Here is a 17,033-nt window from a genome sequence, read left to right as displayed (position 1 = left end):
TGTCAATCAGAGCATCGAATGCACCAGAGTCCTTGTTCCCTTTGAAGTTGCATTTGTTGCAGATGTAGCCACAGGGAGCCACCCAAGAGGCTTCGTGTTATTTTAAGGCCTTTCTTGGAGTACTTTCTTGGCCCCTGGAATACCGAAACATTCCAGCCCATCATGCACTTTCCAACCTGCTCCGTCCGTGATGGGGAACCTTGGTTTCTGCTCCCTGTCACTTAGTGTTCCCAAACTGTCTGTCACTACTTCATGGTGTCTTCTCACTGCTCTCAGGGGCTGGACCGCCCATGGAACGTGCTCACTCTCTTTATTCGGCTTGGTTGTGACTCCTAACATCTGGCCCCCTCCGTGGCCTCACCTTAGGCATATGCACCCTTCTCGTTCTGCTTCTTCTCGGCTAGACAGACCCATCTGAGCTCTGCCTTGGTGTGGACGCCCATTGGCCAGCTCTGATGCCTTATGCTGGCCGTCCTCCTCTCCCTCCTCCTCCTCTCCCTCCTCCTCCTCTCCCTCCTTCTTTCCCCACTCCTCCAGTCCCTCTTCACCCTGCTTGATACCGTCACCCCGGGCAGACCTCACGGTCCCCTCCCTGCTCTCGCCCGCAGGCTCACACTAGAGACGACTTCTCATGGCTTCTGATTACTTGTTCAGTAGGGGAAGAGAAAGAAGTAGGGTTGAAGTGTTTACATGTCTTAACTTGGGTGAAATAATGTTCCATTTGGAGGCATAACCTTGCTAATTTTAATGAAAATTAGAGTAAGAAGGAAAGTTCGGTGAACACAAATCACTTTATTAGACTATCGTCTAAAAAAAAATCCCCTGAACAATTACTTTTGAATCAAAAGACTAAGGGCCACTCTTCTTCAGTTGACCCCACCGTGGGTCTGGGCCCGCCCTGACTTCTCCACACGCTCATATATCCTTTAGTGTGCCGTCAGAATTCAGGTAGATGAGCCTATATGTAAAAATTAACTTTGAAAGAATGTTATTGTAGAAAGGGGGAAAAAACATAAAAAGAACAACCTTAAATGTATATTTATACCTGGTTTTTCCCCTCCCTCTCTTCTTTACACAGAGGAGTGTTCCTTTTGGCTCCCGCTGTACGGCAACGTGTGCTGCCGGTTAGTGGCCCAGCCAGCTTGTATGGCTGAAGATGCGTTTGCAGGATTCCTTAATGAGCAGGTAGAGGACTTCATAGATCTGTGGAGGGCCAATCGGACTCCTAGGACACAGGCATTCACTCCAGTGGCCTTGCTGGAAGTGTTAGCTTCTTTAATATTACTGGACATGAACTGTGGAAGGTGTGGGGTGTGGAGAGCGGCCACAGGGGACGGCCTGCTGCAGTCTGGCCGACTCTGGGGCTGATTCTCCAGTCCCCTCTGGTTCCCCATCCCACGGGCACAGGCACAGGACCGTGGCAACGGTTGTCTTGTGGAAACTGACTCCGGCTGCCCAGCACCGTTCACATTAAGGCCTTCTGGCAGACAGAGTTTGGCACAGTTTGGGCCTCAGGGCTTCCAAAGCTGCCTCTGTGCCACCTACTCCTGATTTATTTATAGCCATAGTTATTTATATTCAGTAAATAATTAATTGTGGGCTTCAATGAATCAATAGCTTTTTTTCTAAAAGACTCCATTAGGAGGAAAGAAAAATTTGCATTCTTGCTAGGTAGTCAACATTTTCTAGTGTTCTGAAAGAGGTGAAGGGAAATTATTTTCAGTGTAGAGAGAGTTATTTTTATAATTTCCCCGAGTCCTTTGATGAATTGCAATGTAATTCTAAGCACTAGATTTTAATAGACCAGCTTTCCCAAATCTGTGTTGATTTATGATTTTGTGTGTGTAAAATTGTGTGGTAATAATTACCTTCATTTTGCTTAATGCTTCTGAGAATTCCAGACTTCCCTGCCCTTGGATTTGGGGGTACTCTGACTTACTGTGCAGCCAATGAATGGCTAATTCTGTCGCATTTGAGAAGTTCTAAGCCTCAACTGCTTGTGTAAATACCGAGCTGGGTTTAGAGTTAAGGTGGTAGTGATTTAGATGGATGGTTTCTTGACTTTTTTTTTTTTTCTCCAGCAAACAGTCAACGGTCTGGTTGGCTGGAGGAGGCTGTACTGTGCTCTGAGGGGGAGCAAACTCCACTGTTTTTATGGACCAGAAGAAATTGAAGCTAACGTGGAACCAACTCTGGTGGTTTCCATTGACAAGGTGAGTGGCCTGATCTTCTGCGGTAAGCACCACACCATTGAGCCATAGCTCCAGACGACTGAGATGCTGAGTTACCAAGGGCACGTCGGTTCATGACGTTTATGTTCGTGTATGTTCTTGACACCCTTGAAGTCATAGAGAATAGGAGGAAAGGATCGTGGGCATAGGTTATTAACTGAATGTTCCGTCTTTGCGTGGTAGGGGTTATTGATGAGACGGAACACTGTCTAGTCCCTAAGAACATATAATGATGGAAGTGCATGCTAGCCAGAGGCGTGCTAGCAGGAAGTGTGTGCTAGCAGACCGCTAGCAGAGTTATGACCCCACATTGATAAGATATTTGTGGGAGCTGGAGACTTGGCTCATTGGTTGGGATGGCTTTCTGCCCTTGCAGGGCTGGCTACCTCCTTTTGCGGATGTACTCTTTCTGTTTGACAGGCAAAGAAGTGGACATCACCCTTGTGTTGAATTTGCCGAACTAGTAAGGAATATTAGGCGACTTACTCTTTTCTGAGAAGGTAGAAAAAAAAAAAAGAAATCCATGAGCTGGGTTTATTTATTTATCTTATTTCTTGGTAGACAACACTGCTCAATAGGTTTGAAAGGCAGAACTAGACTTTTCCCGTCCCCATAGCCATTCTGAGTGGGATTTCAAAGTGACATGTAGCTCGGGACAGAAGGAATCCAAGCTGGAAGCAGCAGGCAAAAGTGCAAGCCTGTGCCCGGTCTTTCCCATCTGAATTCAGGAGGGCTTTGTGCGGAAACGCAGGTCACCACAGTCAGTGCGTCTACACTTCCTGTCTGAGGGTGAAGATGTCATTCGGGAAGAGCGGCAGCAGGCTCTGCCTCCTGACAGAGCGCCCCTCTTCCCAGCTGATGGGTCAGATAGCCCAGGTGGCTGACGATGCCGTCGTCCACCAGCAACAAGTGACCCGGGTGCCAGGAATCTTCACGCCTGGCAAGGCCCCTGCTTCTGCACAGCTCACCATTGTGCGTTCTCGGGGACATTATTTACCCAAGAATTTATGTAGGTTTGCCCTTAGACCTGGAGGAGACACAGGTGACATTTGACGACCTCTACATGCTGGAAAGCGCTTTATTAACCAAAGCTTTACCCGTTGCCCCTAGGGTGGGAAAGAGGTTTAAGTCTTTGAGGTCAGCAGTCTGTTTTAAGTCCTAGACATCAGCCATTTCAGTACGTTCCCGCTGGAACGTCAGTCTCAGAAGTGTTCTCAGGGGGCGCTTCCCTCTGCAGCTCTTCCCTTCCCTCCCTTGAGTCCTCCCATTCACCTCAAAACTTCCCACTCAGAGTCAGGGTCTCTGGTAGTCAGACCCGTCCTGCTGTCCCAGGCACATTGCCACTCCCTAAAACATGATAGTTATGTAATGGTTTATGCAGTTTTTCTCAATTCAGAAAGTGATTCAGATGCACAGAGAAGTTGGAAGAAACATTAGCGTGACCAGCCTCGAGCCCAACGCATAGATTTGACAGAACCATGGCCTTTGTGCTGTCTCTTCACTGGCGTCGTACCTTGGCTGACACAAGGCTGACACTCCTCCCCCTGCAGAACAGGCAACTTCTAAGACTCCTCTTTCAAGCCTGTGTAACCATGCTGGTGTTGTAGCTAGCTGGGCAATGTGGCGGTGTGGTCCAACATATAGTCCATCTTTAAATTTCCCCGTTGTTGTCTACAATGACTGCTGAGCTCGTGTTTTCAATGCAGGACTGTATCTCGATTGGCTTTCTTTCCCAGACAAGGAGCAACTGTCTCACTGGTACCATGCTGGCCCAGGGACTGTGTTGTGGTTTATATGGACGGTTTTCTCCAGCCCCTGCCTCATTCTCTCTCATTATGTGATAAACTCATACATTTTTGTATCTGTCTATTTACTTGGCTTTAAAAGACATAGTAGATTTCTTTTGATTACCTTTTCTCATGATGTTCAAAAAACAGTTTTGTTTAAGGCCGCTCTAAAGGTGACGTGAGCAGCTAAGTTTGGTCGCCGCTGCGGAACGTCCATTCCAGTTCTCCGCTTGGCTTGCAGGGTCTGCTCTCTGACTGTAATTCTTGTCCTTCTAAATAGCATTTCCTGTAAGGCCAAGTCGGTTCATTAATTTTCATAGGGAGCCATCTGTGGAAGCAGTCACATTAAGGGAAGAAAAGCCTAAAAGCTATTCCCCACCCCCTTTCAATCCAAATTTGAAAGGGTGATTTACTTCAAAGTGATTGCTTCGACTTCAGAAACTTCGCTCTGAATGTTGTGGAGCAAGACACTCAATGACGGGTACACAGCAACAGTCCCCTGTACACTGTGGAAAGTGCTTGATTAGCTGAGGCTTTATCCGTGGTTGGTGGGGTGGGAAAGAAACAGGAGCCTTTGAGATCAGCAGTCTGTTTTGATTTAAATACTATACATCTGTCATTTCAATAATGTATCTATGCTGAACCAATCAATAACTCTACTTGGTGTGATAGGTTATATTGAATTGTCTTGAAGATGCTTTTAACTATTGTGTTTATCAAGAGCTTTAGAGAGCCCAGTTACCACAGATTGCATGGCATGTTTTCCTGTTTGTGCTAGTCATTTTAATATCTGAACCCTTTCAGCTACTTATGTGTCCTTTATTGAATCTAACCAAAAACAACTGTTTATTTAGTAGCCTTTACCTTAAGGTGTTTATATCTGACACTATTGACAAAAATTGAAAGTAACTATTTCAGACTGGTATTGGCCATGCCTGATGCTTGGCTTAATCGATGACTGTGCTTCACCCAGTTTAGATGCCCCATTTATGCCTGCGGATGTGTACTTGCCCCATCACCAGACCTCTGTGGATGCCAGTGTTGGGTTTAAACACCACTGTCCTCATCCCCAATCAACCTGGCTTGAGACCCTGGCATTTTTCAGACCTCACTTGTCTTTATGACGTATTGTGAGGAAGGAATGAAATGTTGCCTGTGGCACTAAGAGAATTTTTACAACATAATTTAGTTTTAAATTTTTCAAGACAGTCAATACAGACTCGTGTAATTGAGCCCCTTTGAACTATTCTGTTTAGTCAGCCTTTCCAGAACTCAAAGCAGCGGCCCATTGAAGTCCTGAATGTGCATCTATGGTGCACATACTTTAATTTTTAATTTTCCAAACTCTGCAGAATGATACACATCCATTTGCTGAATTTCATTTCTTTGAGTACCCTTTGGGTTACTTCTTGCCAGTAGCGGAGTTTGATTATACAAAGAACAAGTAGGACATTTCCTTATAATTTCCTTGGCTTGTTGCCAAGTGATAAAAAAAAATCTTTCTTCAAACCTTTGCTGTTATCATGGTGTTTCTTATGAAATTTGGGGGCTTCTAGCACATTTCCTACCAATAGCTGATCAATTTCATCATTAGCTTGTGCTAGATAGGGCCTGGTAGACCCATATGGAACCTGATATGTGTTGTATACAAGGGATGATTTCTATTTTTAATTGCAATTGAATAAATAACAAAGTTAATTCTGAATCATCTGGAATAAGTTCAGTGGTTTCAGTATGTAAAACAACTCTTTCTGCATATTGAGTCAGTAACTATATTAAGAGGTTCTGAAAAAATCTAATAATACCATGAGAATAGCATATAATTCTGATTTTTGAAGAGAATCATGAGGGCTTTGAGCCACTTTACTTACTTTTCCTGACTTATAACTTGCCTTTCCTGATTTATTTGCATCAGTATAGAATATAGGGGTTCTAGAAATATGTGTTCCTTGTACAATGTGGGGAGGAATCCAATTAGTCCTTTTTATAAACTGAAGTCACTTGCTTTTGGGATATTTGTTGCTAATCTCTCCAAAGAAATTACTTCAAACTCTGCCAATGTTCATTTTATACCCATAATGAAGCAATTTCAGGATTAGTAAAAGGTACTACAATTTTTGTTGGGTCCATTTCTGATAATTGACAAAGTCTCAATTTTTCTTTCAGAATTAATTCGGAAACCTTTTCTACATAGGTCTTTAATTTTTCAATCGGTTTGTGTGGTAAAAATATCCATTCTAAGATATTATCTTCTCTGCATAAGAATTCCTGAAGGAGAATATGTAGAAGGTAGTATGACCAGGATACAATCCAGTTCTGGATCCAAGTGACATGTGCTCCTGTAATTTCTCTTCTACCAAAGCCAATTCTCTTTCAGCCTCAGCTGATAATTTTCTTGAACTATTTAAGTCCTTGTCACCTTGTAAGGTTTGAAATAAATTATTTAGTTCTTGAGTTGTCAACCCAACTGTGATCTGTAGCCAGTTAATATCTCCCAGCAGTTTTTGAAAATCACTAAGAGTTCATGATTCATCTCTCCCAAATTGTGCTTTCTGTTGTTGGATTTTTTTTATACATCTATTTTATATCCTAGGTAATTAATATAATCTCCTCTTTGTATTTTTTCAGGAGCAATTTGTAATCCCCAACAAGGCAAAAATTTCTTTACCTCTTCAAACATTTTTTTCTAAGATATCTGAGTCTGAGTCAGCTTGTAAGATATCATCCATATAATGATAAATTATAGCTTGAGGAAACTGTTTACGAATTATTTCCAAAGGTTGTTGTACAAAATATTAACACACAGTAGGTCTGTTTAACATCCCTTGTAGAAGAATTTTCTACTGATATCTTTTAATAGGCTGGAAATTATTATAAGTAGGTACTGTGAAGGCAAATTTTTCTCTATCCTGTTCTTGTCAAGGTATAGTTTAAAAGGCAGTCTGTTAAATCAATCACTATAATATACCATCCTTTAGGTAATAAAGAAGGCAAGAGAATTCCAGGCTATAGGGAGCCCATTGGCTGGATCACCTTATTTATGGTTCTAATCTATTAGCATTCCCAATTTTCCAGATTTCTTTTTAATGACAAATATAGGAGAATTCCAAGGACTGGTCGATTCTTCAATATGTTGATCATTTAGCTGCTCCTGCACCAGCTGTTTAATGCCTGTAATTTTTCTGATGGCAAAGGCCATTGTTCCACCCAGACAGGTTTGTCAGTTAACCACTTTAAAAGTAGGACTGTTGTTGCCTTTGAAAGATGAGCAGCTGTTGTGCCTTGTCCTTATACAACTTAAAAATTCAGTAACTGTTCTTTATAATACCTTCTAATATCTTTCTCAGAAGCATACCTTAGTTTCTGGTTTGTTTCTAAGATTGGAGGAGTGTTAATCTGTGTTTTCCATTGCTGCAACAAATCACATCTCTATAAATTCATTGCTATGTTAACCACATACGGTTTTAATTTTCCTGTCTGTCCTTCTGGCCCTAAACACTCACCCCATTTTGCACTTTGTTTTACCTGAGGTAAAGTTCCATTCCCTAGGAGCGGAATATTTACCTCCTGAAGAGGCCAATCTGGATGCCACCATTTTGCTGAAATTAATGTTACATCCATGCCTGTGTCTAGTAAACCTTCAATCACAGTGCCATTCATTTGTATTTTTAGCTTTGGTCTTTGATCATTTGTATGCCAAAAATACTTGTTTTATGGTCTCTCCTGAAAAAAAGAAAAATTTAATCTACTAAAGCTGTTCTATCATCTAGAGCAGTATGATTTTTCACAACAGGCATTAAGTCTTTTAATAGCTCTGTGGAGGAGTTTCCCCAATGCTGACAGGGAATGATTAGCCCAAATTTGATATGGAAGCCTGAGAGAGGTCCCCTAAGATGTTTCATGATACCAAAGGGTTCCCTTGCCTGTTCCATGTTAATCTGCCTTCATTAGTCCAGTGCTGGCCTTTATCACACATTCTGTTTGGATTATCTCTAGAAAAAGCATTGTTCCTAGGAACACCTTGCTTACAATCCCTTTTCAGATGACCTGGTTTATCACAATTAAAACATCTAACCTTTTGATTTTTTTCTTAAAATTTTTAGAAAAAAATTCTTCTCCCATCCAAGTTTCATCATAAATATGAGATCTAATGTTGTCTGCATTTAGAATCCATTTATCTATTGGTGCTGATCTTGCCTTTAAAGCCTAACCACCCTTTACATTTCGAATTAGCATTTTTCAAAAGCCAAAGATTCAGTTAGTATTTGTCTAACTTCTGGATCTGATATCGTTTTAGTTACAGCTGAAGTCAATCTTTATTTAAAAAAAAAAATCAATGAAAGCTTCTTTTGGGTCTTGTATAATTTTAGTAAATGACTCATTCCTGTTTCCTGGTTCTTCAACCCTGTCCCAAGCATTCAGAGCTGCTATATGGCACCTTATTTATGCTTCTTCCCTGATCTCATGCTTGTTTTGTTTTGTTTTGTTTTGTTTTGTTTTTGGAGACAGGGTTGATGGTTGGTTGGTTGGTTGGTTGGTTGGTTGGTTGGTTGGTTTGTGGTTATGGCTTTAAAATATTCCTTTAATAGACAGTATTTTAACATTTTGTTGTTGTATAAATGATTACTTAACTGAGATTGTAATGGGTCTTTCTTTGGACTGAATTAAGTATGAAAGCTTGGCTTTAGCTTAGGCTTGTTCCCAACTAGCTCTTAAAACTTTAACTAACCATTTATATTAATCTACATTTTGCCACGTGGCTTATTACCTCTCCTCAGTCCCGTATGTCCTACTTCCTCAGTGTCTGGCTGGCTAATCCTCCACCTCAGATTCTTCCCAGAGTTCCTATCTCTGCCCCTAAGTCCTGCCTATCCTCTCCTGCCTAGTTATTGGCTGTTCAGCTCTTTATTAAACCAATCAGAAGGTGCCATAGGCAGGTGAAGAAGGACTGAGACACATCTTGACACAGTTTGATCAAATATCCTGCAATGCACGAGATAATTCACACAGTTTATTACTTAGAGATGGGAATATACAAAGACCTTGTCACTTTAAAATCACTGTGTTGACCCTATGTCCCACTGCAATCTAGTGACCATCTGCGCTCCCTGATTTCCCAGTGACCACCAGGCAGACCCATCCCAAGATGGCTGCTAGTCCTTGTGTTTTGTAATATTCTAAAAGTTCAAAGACACACGGATGTTTTCTGCAGCATACATATTCCCAGGGGATTCTAGAAGAATTCAGTCCTCTAGAAATGAATTCCCTGTATGGTGCAGATGGTGTTCAGCTGCCAGGCTTCACCCATTCTTCAGGGAATCAAGTTTTCTTCCAACCCCATTACTTCTCTGATCTCACGTCATGGTCACTGCAAGTGTGTGCAAGTGTTTTTTGGGTTTGTTGTTGTTGTTGTTTTTCTCCCCACTCCGAATTGGTGTTTGTAGCTATAGGCCAGTACAAACATTCTGTACACATTGCAGCAGGCTTCACTGCCTCTCTCTAGACAGGACTGTATTCACAGGAGCCATCAGGAGCTGTTGGGTACTTAAGTGAGACAGCTAGAATTGAGTTGTGTTCTTAAACATAAACTACAAACTGAATTTTGAAGAATGAAAATGAAAAAATAATAGAAAGTATCTATTTTTATATATCAAATATGCCATTAAAATTAACTTCGCCCACTTTTACTCTTTAAATGTGTTTGTAAAAAATTTCTAAATTGCCCCTGGCTCCCATCATGTTTCTACTGGACAGTGCTGCCCTCAGATGATGGAAAAGGAATCTTTTGTCCCAGACTGCCTTCCCCCAGTATTCTGCACTCTAAGCCACATAGGGTTGCTGTTACTACTTGCCTGTGTGGGACTTGGGGACAGTCCCCCAAACCTTCTACACCGTGAATCTCATGGCAAGGCCCTACCCGATACCACTCAGAAAAAGACTGTGATTTCCAGCAGGAACGAGACCATTGCCCTTGTGGTAGAATGTTGTATTCAGCATTGAAGGAATAACTTGAACATGGGAATGTCCATAAACCTCATGGATCTCGAGCTGTAAGCATTACCAGTGAATGCCATGTGTGAAGTGAAGAAAACCTGTTGTTATTTATACAAATTGCTCCATTTTTCTACTTTGACTGATAACACTGTAATATGTATGACTATGAGAATAGAGAAGAAACAGACGTGACTGTTGGAAATGTAATTGATACTTTAATCCACATTAAAGCCATGGCACATAAAAATGGCTTTATAGCAATTTTAAGATATATATAAAAGGCAGGAATCTGAGATCCTAATGGAAGTTATATTCTAAAAACATAGAACATATCATATACATGTATGTGTACAGTATACCCAAAGAGAAAAAGGTCTCTTGAAGACATTCTAGATTTGAGATTGAATACTGAAAATTCTTCATGACATATTTTAAATTCCAAATTAGCAGCCGTAATATTATACACTTTGCGTAAATGTGGTAGCTAAGCAATAAAACATTTGGCCATTTCAGAAATAGTCTCTTATGAACCACCAATTTTATCTTAATTTTTAGGAAACCAGAATTCAGGCCATGGAAAAGGATTCAAAGAAAATACATCATTTCTCTGTCGTCAACACTGTTGCTGGGCAAGCAGTGACTCACATCTTTGCGGTTGACAGCCTAGAGGACCTTCAAGAGTGGATGGGTGCCTTCCGGCAGCATTTCTTGGATCTTAGTAAGTAGATATTTGTGTTTTCTAGTCGTGTATTCACAAGGCTTGGGAAGCTGGACACACAGAGGTCCAAAGATTAAAATAAAGAATTTGTACCGGGGATGTTTTTTCCCCTGGAAACCTTGGTTATGTATCACAAATCTTTTCCAGAGAACGATCATCCATCCTGAGATCATAGTGTTCAAAAGAGTCTCATTTTTGGTCACCTTCTGCTAAGTGCATATCTGTTGTGATGACATCTTGTGCTTCATCCAGAGATGAGTTTTAGCCCCATGAATGTCCTTTTCCATCTCAGTAGCACAGTCCAGCGCTGTGCATAAAATACGCAAGAGTCTCGGGTTTCACTCTCCATTCATTGGAGCCTTGCTTACAGGTAGATTCTTGGCCTTAGTGATAAACGGAGCAGCCTATGTGTGATCTGCGATTTTAATTTTGAAAATGGAGACTGTTGACGACGGCTACTCTGATCCATTTAAGCCTCCTGTTAGAGTCAGCCAGGATTTCCTGTCTACAGAATGCTACAGATTTGTGCCATGGAGTTGTTTGCAAGCAATGGGGTGATTTCTGGACCACTGTAAAGAGGCGGCACCTGCTGTCACCTGGCGGTACCCAGGCCTGCTCTGATGTGCAGTTCAGCAGGGGTCGGGGTGGAGGTTGGGAAAAGGAGGCAAGGACAGGCAGTGAGTGTGAACATGGCTCGGGGTTCCACGGCCCTGAACAGTGAGTAGTGTGGTGGAGGCAGCAAGTCTAACAACCTCAGTTCCGTTCCTAGGATCCCTGTGGTGGATGCAGAGACCAACTCCTACAGATTGTCCTCTGACCCTCACAGGCGCCACAGCACATATGTGCTTACGTGCACATGTTTGTGGGCACGCGTGCATGCATACACACACACACACATACACACACACACACACTAAATATGTGTAATAAGGTAACACAGCATTGTGGGAAACACCTCCTATCTAGAGCAGATTATGTGAACACAGTATATCCTTCCTGATATTTACCTTGTGTTGACAAATCGGCTATCGTGTATTTCTATATATCCAGACTTAGTCAGTGCAGAATGCTTCCGGCATAAAATCACCTCTGACACCAGGAGCATGTGGGACGGGACAGGGTTAAGGTCCCATCTGCAGCATGGTTAGCATTCCATTTCTAGTGCAGCCATGAACTACTTCATCTCCAGGTCCCCGGGCGGAAGTCACCACTTCACATTGTGGTACGCCTAAGAGCGTGAAAGACAAATGCTGGCCCCTTTTAAATGAGTCATAATTTTTCATCATATATGATGTTTCCTCACTGCCACAGAGGTGGAAAAAAAAGGCTTTTGCATATTTATTGAAAAAGGAAGGGGGTGTGTAAGAGGTCAGCTCTAGCTTCTGGCTTCAGGTCCCGGGGAGGAACCTTTGCAGCTGTGTGTCCTGCGGGGCCCGTTTCCTGTTGGTTTGCTGTGTGGCAATCAGTATCCTCATAAAACACCCCGATGTGTTTTTGATGTGTCTTAACTAGTTACGGTAATGGATTCAAAATGTAGGCGTTTATCACCATGTGCCGTGACAACAAAATGAATATGTAATTAAGTGAACATGAAGTGTCTTTGAAATTTTCAGCCATGGAAAGCTACCACGTTGGACAGATGGAATATACACATTGAAATTATTCAAAAAAAAAAAAAAAAAAAAAGGAAAAAGAAATAAGTCAACCTGAGAAGGCATCTGGTGTGTGTCCCTCCCTTTCTAGTGATGTGAGATAGAGGGTTGTGAACCCCGCGACTTCTATGATGTCACTGGATGGTCACGTGCTATGCAGGAATGCAAGTCAGCAAATACCAATCTTTTTTTTTTTTAATCCACAGAAAAGTCTGAAAACCTTAAGGCTTAAATAGTGAAACAATGAAAATAAACATTGTTGATGCCCACACTTTGAAATTTTAATTTAATAGTTGCGCTATTAAATAATTCTTACTTCTTAATTAAAATTTTCAAGTTAAAGATTTATGAGGACTTGAATTCTGTATTTCTTCTTCCATCCGATGACAGCTGGATTTCAGTGGGGTTTTATCTCCCACGTCTTGAATACTGGATGTTTTCATCTAAAGTGTAGAACAGAAGCCGTGCACACTTGCACAGTGAATTCCAAGGTTAATATGATTGCCAGTGGGTTTGTGTGGTAGTGTCCTGGCTGATAGCCTGGAGATCTTAGTGTCTACCCAGAACTGTGGGTTTTTTGGTTTGTTTGTTTTGTTTTGTTTTTTAAATGAATCTATCATGAAGAGTCAGCTTTGGAAACTGTAGATTCTACCAGGTTTTTATGCATGCTTCTGGAAAGCTAGGGTTTATTGATACATTTTCAACACACACACACACACACACACTCACTCACTGTTGTTATTGGCGGAAAATGAAATACATAGCTTCACATTTATATTTCAAACTAGCCTGCTCCTTTCTTTCTCTTGTAGGCCAATGGAAGCATTGTTGTGAAGAACTTATGAAAATTGAGATTATGTCGCCACGGAAACCACCTTTGTTTCTAACAAGGGAGGCGACCTCCGTGTACTACGATATGAGTAAGTGGAGCTTGCCTCCTCCGAGCCGCAGGGTGATAAAACCAGCATTGTCCACACCCCAGCCGCTCATTCTATTGACATTAAAATGCTAAAATTTTCAGGGCACAATCAAATTGAATAAAAAAAAAAAAAAGGACTGTGATTATAGACTGAGGAGCTCATGTTTAATAGATGAATTAATACGAAATTAATGAATGCGTATTTTTCATAGTTCAAATGCTCACGATCAAACAGAAAACGCCAGGCTGAAAAGAAGAAAGTACTGAGCTTATGAGATTCAGAAAATGTAAAAGTAAAGAGTCTAAGACGTGATCATGTTCAGTCATTGTTTACTGGCTTTGTTTTTGTTTTTTGTTTTTTGTTTATTTGTTTTTGTATTACAGACAGGGAAATATTAATGAATGGAAGCATTCGTGTCTGGTCAAAAATAACTAGTTAGGTCTCATATTTAAGAAATTTGTCTTTCTTAAATTTTTTTTATTTCACTTTCCTACACTTTGAATGGTGTTTAATCTGTGGGGTGGCCTCCAGGATGATACTCACAAGCTCATCTGGAGAGCAGTGTCCATCTATTCCACTCCTAATGTACTTGCAAGGATGTGTGTGGTTGTGTGTGTGGTTGTGTGTGTGTGTGTGTGTGTGTTTACAATCATAGATTCCAAGAGATGGCTTTAAAATGTCACAAATTCGATCAGCAGACATTTATCTCAGTTTCCTTATTTTTTCCCCAAGGAAAATTTTACCCAGCATCCTTATCACCAGAAAGTGAGGGCTTCGGACTCCTGCCCTGGGGCTTTGGTTTTGGAGGTTTTGTCCTTCACCCTTAGCAGAGACTTCAGGGGTCTGTAGGAAAAACTCTTGACTCATGACCTCCATCCCTGTTCATATAGCAAACTTCCTGGTAGGCAAAGTAAAGGCTTACATGTAAGAAAAGTTACCGTACGATAAATATTTATTAAGAGTTCAAGAAGCGCTCATGTGTGTTCTGTATGTGTGAGCGTATGTATTTTTCATATGCAGTGTATATTGTATATATGATATTTATTGTATATCTACAGTACAGTACATGATAGCCTTGTTTTAGGACCTTTGTGATAGGATTATTTTTACAAGTAAGTGTTTTTCTTACTTATCACGCTCCCAAGTTTTTGATGGTTGTGATAGGTAGCATATTGACTTGGAAAATAATAGCTTATTTGGATAAAGTACATATGACTGTTGGGTTTTATTGCAGGCATCGATTCACCTGTGAAACTCGAAAGTTTAACCGACCTAATACAAAAGAAAATTGGAGAGACGAATGGGCAGTTCCTCATTGGTCAGGAGGAAGAATCCGCGCCACCCCCGTGGGCCGCAGTCTTCGATGGCAATCATGAAATGGTCATCCAGAAGAAAGTGTTGTCCCCCGAGGGCAAACCGACCCCTGACGGGAAGAGGAAAAAGAGGCGAGCGCCACTTCCTCCTACAGACCAGCCTCCCTTCAGCATGAAGACGCAGGGTGGCACCGATCAATCCAAGGACAGCGGGGCCCAGGCCAGCGCCTCTGGAGCCTCGCCTTCAGACCCCAGACCGCCTTCAGACCCCAGACCGCCTCCAGACCCCAGACCGCCTCCAGACCCCAGACCGCCATCACCAACGCGTCTCTCCCAGAAACCGGTGGCCGCCCCTCGCAAACTTCTCCCTGCCAGGAAAAACAGTTCAGCTGGTGATGAGCACACGGACACAAAAACCAGTTTTGAAGGCAAGCCGGTGCCTGCTCCAAGGCAGAAATCCCTCAGAGGCATTCTGGACCCTCGATCATGGCTGCAAGCCCAAGTATAGGCAGCCTGTGCTGTCTAGATCCCAGCTGTGAAGAGCAGGTCAGAGGTATTGTGTGTGTAATGTTACATAATTGTATAGGTAAAGACCATGGTGATTTCCATGAACCATTAATAAGCTATTAGATACAGAAAAGCACCTTTTATGAGAGAATTGAATTTCTCTTTTACTTCTCATTTCCAGAATATAAATGATTTTTTTTTCTTTCCCCACAGAGCAAAAGAGCAGTTTCTAGACAGTATCCTAATTGTTGGAAGGGTTAATTTATTCCTAACATAGTAGCAGGCCATGAATAAGCAGTAGGCAGAAGAAAGCCTTGATGTTTCTTTTGGAGAGAGATTGTCTAGTAATGTAGAATGTGTTAAATACCAGCCATATTCTCATTGTGAGAATTTTAATACTTAATGGAATGTTTCAAAGGTTTTATTCAAACCACAAATTACAGAATCCACCCAAGAAAATTTCCCCTTCAGCTTTCTGGAATTCTCATCTAACGGTTCGCTGGCGCCCCTCTATTGTTTAACTTGATGGTTTATAGGCTTGACCTTTTAAATTCCTGGGATAAGTTTTAGAATATTAAATTCTTTGTCTTTAAAGGGAATTAGTAATCCGCCATTCAGAGTCATTTCCTTGATGAGCCCCGAAATCCTGTTGACTCTGCCGCTCATCAGTGAGGCACACGCTTATTAGTGAGAGAAATGGATATGAAATGTCCCACATTGCTCGGCTTGCTGTATGATGTTAATCTCCATTGTGCCCTCTGGAATTCGGGGAGGCAAGTAGCTGATTAATGTCTTAAAATTTATTTAATACTTATTTTAAAAGCAGATGACAGATTAAAAAATCATCAGAAAAGTTGACCATAGTAATTTTCAGGATTAATCCCTTTTCAGATTTTTAATTAGATTTCCTTTTTTGAGTAAGGGTGGATGTCTGGTATTGATATTATTCATTAAAACTAATATTCAGTAATCACGTTGGCATCATTTCCATAGGAGGTAATTTCCATAGCAACTAATCATAGTGACCTAAACAGGATTATGAATTGAATGGGGGATAAATAGCGAGAGGATGAATATCTTAAATGGACAAAAGAAGAATCCACTTTTTATAATAACCCTTTTTGTAAACAAGAACAGCAGAACGGTTTTAAAATGTCATCAGAATTTCCAAGTAAAATGTCCTAGAAGATGTCAAGCTCAGTCCTGAGAGTCCAGGACCACCCAAGCCCTAGCTGTCACCATATGCCATCAGGCTGTAGGAAGTAAACTACAGATAGAACGGGATCACATCGCCATCGTGTGCAGTGAATGTCGGGCCCACAAAAGCATTAATGGAACCTTTCACCATTTTAAGTAGCAGAAGAGGATATTCTGTTGTTCTGTTTTGCCTTGTTTTTGTTTTTCATTCCGACACTGTGTTGTGACTGCCGGGTAATACATACACTATTGCTAGCCCAGGACTCCCAGGAAGAAGTGGGACCCAGGAACACATTAAGTCTCTCTCTGGTGTCACCTTGGTTCAGGTAGAACACCGGGCAGAGACGCCTACACCCACGGAAACCTGAAGAGTAGATGGATGTGGGGGTTTTGTGTTTTGTTTTGTTTTGTTTTTGTTTAACTGAAAGGTTCTCAAAAGTTTTGATGGTGATTGTCGTTCCAATAAATCAAACCCTTAAGTTCCATTATAGTTCAAAATGCCTTTTTTTTTTTCAAGCCCTCACTGCCACCTCCAACAATGTCTGTGAACTGTTGGTACCAGTTCTTCTTTGCTGGTTTGTTTATTTGTGCTAGAAGATGCCGCAGCTGGCAAAATTGCTTCGGATCACTGGCACCCAAGTGCCCCCACCCCACCCCCAGTGCCCTTCAGTTGCCGTGTTCCTTAATTACAAACCAGTCCTTAAAAACACAAGT

The 17,033-nt window shown here is 41.6% G+C and overlaps 1 protein-coding gene across 2 annotated transcripts in view; it reads left to right on the top strand.

Annotated features, from left to right (window-relative positions):
* The window catches only part of Rtkn2 (rhotekin 2), a 63,612-nt gene extending 46,808 nt beyond the window's left edge, over window positions 1-16,804 (top strand). Inside the window, exons 8-13 of one of the 2 annotated variants that reach the window (XM_076557055.1) lie at window positions 1,079-1,185; window positions 2,082-2,213; window positions 10,568-10,730; window positions 13,195-13,302; window positions 14,537-14,875; window positions 14,912-16,804. In XM_076557055.1, coding sequence (XP_076413170.1) covers window positions 1,079-1,185; window positions 2,082-2,213; window positions 10,568-10,730; window positions 13,195-13,302; window positions 14,537-14,875; window positions 14,912-15,123 — 1,061 coding nt within the window. In that variant the 3' untranslated portion in view covers window positions 15,124-16,804. Of the gene's footprint in view, window positions 1-1,078; window positions 1,186-2,081; window positions 2,214-10,567; window positions 10,731-13,194; window positions 13,303-14,536 lie in introns of both variants that reach the window. The other variant, XM_015990663.3, reaches the window with a different exon arrangement.
* Window positions 16,805-17,033: the final 229 nt, after the last annotated feature.

This window comes from Peromyscus maniculatus, chromosome 21 (assembly GCF_049852395.1).
Source record: "Peromyscus maniculatus bairdii isolate BWxNUB_F1_BW_parent chromosome 21, HU_Pman_BW_mat_3.1, whole genome shotgun sequence".
Lineage (NCBI taxonomy): Eukaryota > Metazoa > Chordata > Mammalia > Rodentia > Cricetidae > Peromyscus > Peromyscus maniculatus.
This window is presented reverse-complemented; position numbering and strand designations above follow the sequence as displayed.